Source organism: Cyprinus carpio, chromosome A7 (genome assembly GCF_018340385.1).
Source record: "Cyprinus carpio isolate SPL01 chromosome A7, ASM1834038v1, whole genome shotgun sequence".
NCBI lineage: Eukaryota > Metazoa > Chordata > Actinopteri > Cypriniformes > Cyprinidae > Cyprinus > Cyprinus carpio.
In genome coordinates this window covers 37,548,158-37,558,989 of record NC_056578.1, presented here as the reverse complement: position 1 = coordinate 37,558,989, position 10,832 = coordinate 37,548,158, and the positions used below count along the sequence as shown (strand labels likewise).

At 35.0% G+C, this 10,832-nt stretch overlaps 1 protein-coding gene across 8 annotated transcripts in view; it reads right to left on the bottom strand.

Moving 5' to 3' along the window:
• Positions 1-2,932: 2,932 nt before the first annotated feature.
• Positions 2,933-10,832, bottom strand: part of LOC109094182 (transcriptional enhancer factor TEF-1) — a 69,691-nt gene continuing 61,791 nt past the window's right edge. For all 8 annotated transcript variants that reach the window (XM_042761047.1, XM_042761046.1, XM_042761044.1 and 5 more), the window contains 3 exons: positions 9,469-9,609; positions 7,710-7,862; positions 2,933-6,222 (listed from right to left, as the gene is read on the bottom strand). In XM_042761047.1, coding sequence (XP_042616981.1) covers positions 6,109-6,222; positions 7,710-7,862; positions 9,469-9,609 — 408 coding nt within the window. In that variant the 3' untranslated portion in view covers positions 2,933-6,108. The remainder of the gene's footprint in view (positions 6,223-7,709; positions 7,863-9,468; positions 9,610-10,832) is intronic.

Below are 10,832 nucleotides of genomic sequence, written 5' to 3'. Positions count from 1 at the left end.
AAACAAAACTGCTCTGATGTTGTTTTGGTTGTTTACACACACACACACACACACACACACACACACACACACACACACACACACACACAACAAAAAAAAAAAAAAAAAACAACAAAAAACACATCCATCCATCCATCCATGAAAACATACAACAAAAAAAAAATGAATTCTTGACATACAGAAATTAATCTCACATGATAATATTAATTTATTACATACATAATATTGTCTTTTACAAAATTTCAAATTTTTAAAAGAAATTTCTGATTATCACGTGTATTATTTATTTATTTACAGCTTCAAAAATGTACAAACAAACAAGACATAAAACAAACAAGAATTAAATTACTAATCTCTCTCTCTCTCTCTCTATATATAAATAAATAATAAATTACTATTAATATTATTATATTTTAATTTTAGATTATATTGGGGGGGGGGGTGTAAAATAAACAGATACATTTTTAAAAAATCTGAATACAGTTCCAGATTTTTATTATTATTACTATTATTATTATTATTTTTATTTTTTTTTTATTTTTTTTTATTTTTTTACGTTGGCGATGACCAATATTGTTTTGGACTTTAAACTATAGTGGAGTGGAAGAATTACTCTAAAGAAAAACTGTTCAGTTACTTATGATAGCCTACTGTAGAGATGTGTTATACAGTCTGACATCATTCATTTATTCTGTCAGCAAATGTGGTAAACAGGACGTTTACAGAGACAAAATCAGTAGTATTTGGCTGGTCATGTGATATCAGTATGTCAGCCCCCATAAGGCACCCCTCCATGTACAATAAATCATCTTTTATCAGGCGACTGATATGACTGGAATCATCTCATGTGAGTGGACTTGATTTAAAGCATGTTTTTCAAAAGCACTTCTCACCTTTAACCTGAGTGCATCTTTAACCTGGTGTTTCCAAGACAATAGAGATCAGCCTCTCCCAACTCCAGAGTCCACCTCTCAACATGCCTGAAACAGACCTTGCGATGGACACAGCTTGTCCGCTAAGTTATTTTAATGCCAGCATTTGTGTGTTGTTTTAGTTTTGAAGGCCAAAATTAATTTAGTTTAATTGCTTCTTCAATCTTGAGTTAGGTGAAAGGTGCTTCATCAAGATTATTACACGTTATTAAGAAATTGTGCATCACAAAAACAAACACTGCCATAATCATGTATCTAGAGTTTATATGCTATTTTATGATAAAAGAAATCCGAATTTCAGGGCCAAACCAGATCCAATTAAGGTTAAAACGCCACAGTCCTTTAAATTATTAAAATTACATTTTCAGTATAAAAGCATGGTTTGAAACTTCATCAGTCACTAAAACAAAGGCATATGTAATGACACAACACTCTCTCTGTTAAAATTGTAATATATTTTATTTGACTTTTTAACCATTTTATATGTCTTTGAGTAATACAAAGTTTTAAATCAATTTAGAAAGCAATTATTTGTTCACTGCTTAAGAATAATCTTGCAGTGACCCCTGCTGTTTACGTTTATTAATGCAACATTCACAAATAATAGCGGAACAATCCCGTCCTCTAGGGTTCAATGCTATTACTGTAACTACATGTAGTGTACGAGAAGTTCTGCATCTCCAATAAACCATAAATATTAAAGGAATAGTTCACCCAAAATGAAAATTCGCAGAACATTTACTCACCATCAGTTTGTGAGTTTGATGAGTTTGTTTCTTCAATCAAACAGATTTGGAGAAATACATCATTTGTTCACCAGTGGAGCCTCTGCAGTGAATGGGTGCCGTCAGAATGAGAGTCCAAAATCTAACAATATCTTTGTTTTGAACAGTTTTGGTGCTTGCAAACAGTGCTTGATCTGTGTATATTTTCTCAGTTGTTTGGACTCTCATTCTTCAATATTCTTATGGCACCCATTCACTGTAGAGCAGGGTTATTCAAATCTTACCCTCGAGGGCAAGTGTACAGCAGAGTTTAGCTCCAACCCTGATCAAACACACCTGAGCATGCTAATCAGTGTCTTAAGGATCATTAGAAAATCACAGGTAGGTGAGTTTGATCACGGTTGGAGATAAACTCTGCAGTGCACTGGCCCTCGAGGGTAAGATTTGAATAACCCTGTAGAATATCCACTGGTGAACAAGTGATGTAAAATATGTTATTTAAATTTCCATAAATCTGTCCCAATGAATAAACACACTCATATACATCTTTGATGGCCTGAGGGTGAATATATTGCCTTTTTTTTTTTTTTTGGACTATTCCTGTAATGTACATCTTATGACCAAATTGTGTTACACACAGCTGTACTAGAGTAAATGGTAATTATATGGACAAACCATTTACTTTCAATAAACATTAAAAAAAATGTCATAAATAAATGCAAAAAAAAAAACAAAAAAAATGCATTATGGGCAAAAAAATTCTGATTCAACTATTTGATTAAACTTTTTTTGAAGTATGTTACTAGAATTGACAATAGAGGGCGCTGCAGACTTGAAGATACTTTCAGTACTACAATTCATCCCTACCAGAACATGTCACAAAAAAAACATTCTTACAGATGTTTTATTTAATAAATATATATAGGCTATATATTTGTCACGTTGTCCTAATTTATTCACCCACATGTTGTTTCAAAACTGTACGGCTTTCTTGTATGAAAAAAATAAATAAATAAATAAATAAATAAAAATGTAAATATATATATATATATATATATATATATAATATATAATATATATATATATCTATATATATATATATACTATATATATATATATATTTTTTTTTTTTTTTTTTTTTTTTTTTTTTTTTTTTACCAAAACTGTTTGGTTATCATCATTCAGGTGTTCTCAAGAAGAAAGTCAGTTGGTTATACAGGTTTGTAAATGAGCTTGAACTATCCTTTTAAATGAAACACCACATAACAAAACAAGCTGTTTTAATTACTTATTTTATTCAATATTGTATACATACAAAGTATCTAGAAAGCTACAAAATATCTACCACTTTATCAAGAAGGCATCAAAATGTTACGGAGCAAAGACAAGACCATATGCGATAAAGAACACACACATAATAGATTTTCTTTTCTCTCTCTCAGCCTTGCTCCAATGCTTTTTTTCCATCATCAGGTATATTAAAAGATATCACACCTTTGTACCAAGAAAAGCCAGAATATATAATTTTATACAAAGCACCTTTTTACAAAAAAATCTCTGCACACAAACCCAATATCTTTTTATGATACTATCCGAACTAGAGAAAAGTTCACTTTAAAGCCAACATCTTAAATGGTAATGAACATAGGAGGTACCAGTACCTACACATAGACAAAATACAAACATAGATCAAAAAACAGAAGTTAAACTGCTGACATACTGTAGTCCGGATTCTGCACAAATCCTTGCTTAGTGTCCGTTACTAGCAAAATAATGTCCGTTTAACATTCATCATATTAAAGGCATTAGTTCTCAGATCCCTAGAGAAGTAAAGGGGACTGTTAAGGAGGAACTGATGTCGCAGATGCACCAGCAGTAACAGTATCACCACCCGAACGGGCTCCGAATATACTGACATCATCACAAAACCATCCATGTAGAACAATACAGGAAGATCTCCATATGAAACGAGAACAAGAACGAAGGGCGAAGGTACGGCAAACACAAAACAATCAACACCGTTTGCCGTTTTGATATCGCGTGTACTTAATAACTCCACAGTTTACTTGAAGCGATACAACATAGCCTACAACAGCTGGAAATCTAACTCAGTCTCTCACGCTTTGAGGATTCGATCCACTTAAATGAACAGCATGAATAAATTATGCAGTGAAGATGATATGGTTTGGTGAAGCCAGCTTTGTCCATAAAGAACGTACACGTGACTCTGCGGTCAATATCCTTGACTATCTTTAAGGTCTGAGGAGCAACACACCTTGACGTCACTTAATATAGTGTTTACTAAAAGAAAAATAAGACATTGAAATGGCTTGAAACAAGAAGAAAGGGAAAAGCAAACAGCATTCAGCGATCATAATCTCCATGGTGCTGTGAGGTTTTCCACTTTCACAATTTGATTATGCACTAGAAAAGTAGCTAAAGCTCTATGTCAAATAAATCTCTCATAGAATGGAACCGAAGTTTACAGTTCAAAAAAAAAAAAAAAAAAAAAAAGGAAGAAAAAGAGTTTGCCACATCCTCCAAATCAAATGTTGATAGAAATTTGTTATTAATAACTATTACATAACTTTATTTCAGAACATATCCACTCACTAGCCCATGTTGTTTTTCTATAAAATTCTTATGAAGGCAATGTGGTGAATATTTTACCTACATCCACTTTTTTCTTTTTTTTTTTTTGGTTTTATATATCAGTCTTTTCTAAGCTGGAAAAATGGAACCAAAGGCACTTTCATGCTACAGTGCAGGAAATAAAGAGGAGCTCAATGCATCTCCTTCAACTTTTTGGTCTTTTCCGATAAGAAAGGCAAAATCTGTATGTCTAAATATGTCTTCCGTCTCTGAGAGTGAAAGGTCAACCAAATGGCAAGTGCTCTTTTATAAAGATGACTCGGAGGATCTTAAAGTGTGGTCACATTTGCTAAACTGCAGCGGAATTTTGCGGATGAAAAGTCCATTGTGTATTCTCTCAGCGATGTATAAAGCACAGTTCACACAGAAGTCACTTTCAAACCAAGCATCTGGTCAGTTCAGCAAACTCCCATGAAAATAACTTGAAAATGAGCAAAATCTGCATGGGAAAATTTTTCCGCCTCAACGTGAAACTCCCAACCACACAGATTCCTATGGGAATGACTGATTTCATCCGCAAATTTCGCCTAGCAACAGTAAATGTGACCGCACCTCCAGTGTTACTTTTTCCCAAAAAACGACTGCGCTCATCCACATTCGCTTCATACACTAAGGCACTGTGCTGTATATTGTTACACTTTGGCAGGTTTGTACTGTACAACTCCTACAACATGTGACGATAACAAGAAAGTCTTCCAGCTTAGGAAAGAGATCACAGTTTTAGTGGCATCTTTTGGAGTTCACACAACCATTATTAAGGCTTGCAGTCGTAGAAATCGATTAGGCCACAGAGACATGGGCTGTGTGGGGATGTCAAAGGCAGCGAGGAACTCTGGGACAGATTCTTACAGAAGATGAAGGAGCGCTCTGTGACGTACGGGTGAAGTACAGCACATTCAGGGATGGGCTTCATAAAACGTGTGGCTCTTCCAGTGGCAAACACACTCCAAGTGCTCGGGTCAGTCTGATGGATAATCCATCAGCCCCTGGTAGTTAATGCAGTGCTTCTTGTTTCTAGAGTTACCTTTTACACAAGCGTGTCGGCAGGAGGCGTTTAGCTGTACAGTAAGGGGTCAATTCTCTGCATTTTCTTATTGCAGGTGATGACACATGAAAACAGACACAGGTTGGTAGAAACTTCTCGTATCACAGTGCAGTAATTCCTCAACGAAGGAGAAAAAGTAGTGTGTACAAAGTAATTATTTTCAAGGGCTGGGCTTCTGAATTCCCTGAATGTTCGGAATGCATGAACATTTTGTTTACCGATGGCCACAATCTTTTTTTTTTCTTTTTTCTCTTTTCAATAAATCAATGTTACAGGATGAAATTTCTCAAATACTTTTTCTTTGGGAAAAATACCTACGTATCTGAGAATGTATATTCATCTGTACACCTACATCCTACTCACACACTTTTATGGCTGCACCCATATGTGTACGCTTTCAAGATATTAAAAAAAAAAAAAATCTATATGAGGTTGTTTTCAGATTCATTCTAACTCAACCTAACCCTTAAGTTGAATGATACTGTCATTTAATATGTATAATCTACGAATGAATGTTGAATCGTATTCTTTGACATTCTTTCCTGTATTAAAACATAATACAACTGTACCGCGATTCACAGCTGCAGTTAAACGTCAAACACATATTAATAAAGAAAAAATAGATTTATATATATATATGTATATATATAATTATAAGCATCACCCAAATGTGACGGAAAATCATCTTGAGTGAGTGTTGAGCTAGAGGCACTGCCACTGTACTGAGGTCCAGAGTCTTTGTGAAAGAGCTGCTTCATTCCTTCACTAGTCTGTAGATGTGATGCTGGGCTCCGTGCTCACTGTTTGATACTTCGAACACACAGGCCATGCACAGCAGGGTCTCCTGTGTGTCTCTGTTTGTTACCACCTGAAACAGGGAAAGACAGAGAGAGTACACTTTTACACAGTAAAAATTATTGTACTGTAGCAGCAATAGAAATGTAATAAGAATCACCAGAAAAAAACACAAATACAAATTCTTTAAAGTTCTTTAATGCTCTAAAATAAATATCAAAAAAATCTACACAACATTTGATGTGGGTAACTGTCTCAAAAATTAAGGGACAAAGCAAACAATATTTACAGTTAAAGGGCAGATTTTCATTGGCATTCATATTTTTTCTTTTGATTTTTGAGTTTTGGACATGTTTTTTTGTGACATTCACCTGTGCACTGAATCGATCTGATCCAGTAAATGGTAAGATTGGATCATTTTTTATATATTGGATCCTGTTTAATTTTTTTTAAATCCGATATTAAATGTTTAGGCCCTGTGTCCACCAATGCTTTTTTCCCCACGGCTAACGTATTTTTTCAGTTGTTCTCGATGGGAGCGCCACGTTTTTTAAAACGCCAGGTGTGTGCCGAGCGCTGAGCGTCTTTTTCACGCTGAGCGCAGAGGGTTCAGGCGTTTTTTTCTCGCACCAAGAGTTGAAGAATGTTCAATGTTGGATAAAACGCTGCACTTATCACTTTCTAGTCAGCTAACCAATCAGAGTGCAGGAGGGGTGGGGCAAATACTCCTTGAACTGGCTTCCGTCCAACTTCAGTTCTTGGACCAAATGATGACACTCACCAAGCTGTTCTCGCGCGCCCAAAATCTCATGAACCCACACAGTCATCCTTTCTTTCTACATGGTTTAACCACCCCTCCAAACAAAGCAAGGACTAGAGCAAGTACTCTACATTGTGTCAACATTTTAGTTATAAACAAATTATCTACTAAATCAGATACAAGTAACAGTTTAGCGGATATTCCATATCATAGCAACCAAAGCGTCTCAACTGAAAAAAAAAAAAAACGCTGCACCACAAAAAGCGCTCGTAGCTGGGCGTTTTCAGCAGTGCACCTGGCGTTTTCAGCTGGCTAAAAAGGCTTTGGTGGACACAGGGCCTTAGTGCGCTATGTGATTGGCTCACCTGAGATGGATGTTAATAACAATGCCACCACCTTTCAACAACATACACTGTACACAAGCATTCACTATAAACACACACCCTCCCTCAGTCTCTCTATAATAACAACTAAAACCTCCATGGCAGGTGAGAGTTACAACCCAGGAGAGCAGGTTCACAGATGCACAGCACCAGGATGTGAGGGATTTGAAGGAAGAGAGCTGGGAAAGTGCATTAATAAGACCCTCACTATAGGAAAGAATAGGGCTCTAATCCTGGTGTGTATTAAGGTTAGAGAAAGGGGTTCCTCCCCCTTTGCTGGAGATTATCAGGCTTTGCACAGTGCCACAGGAATGCCAGGAATGCTGGGCCGTCTCTGCTCTGAGGCCACAGGCTCCGCCCAGCACTGAGAGCTCTCACTGATTGGTTTAAACATCACTGACTGACATGCAGACTCACCAATAAGATGGTGAAGTTCTCCAGGACGCTGTTCATCATGTACTTCTCAGGCAGGTGTTTGAGTTTGTGGATGAAGTTGATCATGTATTCACACATGGGAGACCGACTTATCCGGTAAACAAAGCGTCCGTTCTCAAAGCGAGCGTACTCCGTCTGAGAGAAGAGAGAGATATGTAAAAATACACAACAGAAAGTACCATTGCATATACACTACCAGTCAAAAACGTGAAATAATATATTTAAATGTTTTTAAAAAGAAATTTCGGTAACACTTTACAATAAGATTCCATTAGTTAATATTAGTTAATGTATTAACTAACATGAACAAACAATGAACAATACATCTATTACAGTATTTATTCATCTTTGTTAATGTTAGTTGATGAAAATACAGTCGTTTATTCACAATTATGCTAATTCACAGTGCATTAACTAATGTTAACAAGCACAACTTTTGATTTTAATAATGCATTAGTAAATGTTAAAATTAACATGAACTAATATTAATAAAGGCTGCAGAAGTATTGTTCATTCTTAGTTCATTTTAACTAAAGGAGTTAACTAATGTTAACTCATGATCCATATTGTAAATTTTTACCGAAATCTCTAATGTTCACCAACACCACATTTATTATGCACTGTAAAAACGGCATTATATTATATTAAAAATTACAATTTAAAATATCTGTTTTCTATTTTTTAAGAAGTAATTTATTCCTGTGATTTTCATCATCATTACTCCAGTCTTCAGTGACACATGATCCTTCAGAAATTATTCTAATATACTGATTTGCGGCTCAATTAATAATAATGATTCTTATTCTTACTTTTGAAAACAGGTAATAAAACTGCTTAATATTTTTGTATAAACAGTGATATCAATGTTTTTCAGGATTCTGATACAGAACAGAACTTATTTGAAACAGACATAATGTTGTAACATTATAAATGTCTTTACTAACACTTATGATCAATTTAACCGGTCCTTGCTGAATAAAAGAAAGTCTTTCTTTCTTTCTTTCTTTCTTATACTTACCCCAAACTTCTAAGTGCTAGTGTATCAGTGTTTCCTCAAAAATATTGAGCAGCACAACACTTTTCAACATTGATAATAATTAATGTTTCTCAAGCACCAAATTAGCATATCAGAATGATCTCTGAAGGATCATGCGACACTGAAGACTGTAATATCAGCATTAACATCACTATAATATTTTTTTTCTATAATACTTTATTTTATTTATTTTTATAATATTTAACAAATACAAATACAGTTATTTTAAACTGTAATAATAGTTCACACTATTACTGTTTTTACTGTATTTAAGATAAAAAATGCAGCCTTGATGAACATGACATGAGTCTTACAAAAACATTTAAATATGAATTATTCCAAACTTGTGACCAGTAATGCAGACTTTTTTTTGTCTTTTTTGTACGACTAAACAATTTAAAAGTTGTACAATCACATTACCGATCACAAAATCTCAATGTCTCAAATTGTGCTTAGATTAAGAGTTCATGGTCTTCAATTAAAATCCTGAGATTTCTCATAAAAATTCTCCCAAAACAATGCGTATCTTTTTTTTTCTACTACGAAATTACAGACTGAGAACTGAGAAGTCCATTAAGCTCCCTAAGTAATGAAAGAGCGATTATATTTTCCTCTGGGAAACTCATATTGGAAGAAGAACATTTATTGCTCCATTAGGATGTTGGAGCGGATATTTAGTCTCAGAAGCGGATATTTGAAATTTACCTCCACTTTCTCAACGACCTGTTTGCCAAACGAGCAAACCTTTGTGGAGCAGGTGATGGTCATGTTCTCCGGGCTCTCGTACTGACTGCTCACGCCATAGAAAGCCCCAGTTTCATCCTGAATGTTGCAGTTCAAGTCAGCCTATGAACCAATGAGACTGAAGCTTTACTTTTCAATTTAATAAGCTACACTGTCAAATACTTCAATTACAAAGAAATCTACAGCAGAAAAAATAAATGGATAGATTTACCAACATATAACATTCAATACAAAACTGCCATCTAGTGGAGAATGTATGCACAGCTTAACACTTTCAGTTTGTTCCTTGAATAGACATAGAGCACAGAACACAACTTGTATTGAGCTTTTAAAATACTTTTATGGTGCTTTTTTGATTTCCATTCACATTATGAAAAGACCGATATGGACCTTCTGCAATATGTTAGTGTTACATGGAAGAAACGGGTCAGTTTTGGAAGAACATGAGATGTTCATTTTTGGATGAACTATCCCTTTAAGAATTCATTATTCCTATACTAAACTACCAATTATGGCTATTTCTCCATATTAGTCTATTCAAGTATTAAAGAAAAAGGCTGTGTCTAAGGTTAGAAAGACTAGATTAAATAACTTTGAGTAAAAAGCCACTCAAAAAAAATTCTGAAAAAGAGCGGAAAAAAAGAACAGCTCGCTCCCTGCTCTTTCAGTAAGCTAACACGATGTTCATTACGGAGAAAGCTCAAATATTCATTTCTGGCATACTCTCTTTTCATTAAGACAAGCCTGTTACATTTTCACATCATATTCAAGAGAGGCATTATTGTGCAGATCCAGAATTTAATTTGAAATTCAGATCCCTGTCACTTCAAACGGAATTCGAGCAGCCTCGCTCCAACCACGACGAGGCCCACTTTGTTGGTTGCCGCTAGTTAGCATTTCACAAAATGCATGTAATGTTTGAATAGCTATTAGAGGAGCAACCAGGTCATCCAATTGTTTTGCGATATTAAACAGAATAAGTGCGAGCTTTGATCATGGACACTTCAGCTATGCCGTGCCAAATACAACAGAGACGGCTGTCTTTAAAACTAAAGTGGCCCAGTGTCTTTAGGGAAATGCACAATTATTCATGCATGTAATCACTTGGTGGATAAATATTTGCGTTAAATAGGCAGTTGTATGGGTGGTAAACATGAACTGTTATAATTTCACTCTAATTAGTGTAGAAACCTTGGCACAGGCATACATTACACATACATGTTTCTTTTTAAGCCTAAATAAAAAAAGAAATACAAAGTTTTTCTCGGACTAATTGTGTGTTTTACGATGTCTTCTATTGTGGATAATTGTCCCGTGCATGTTTG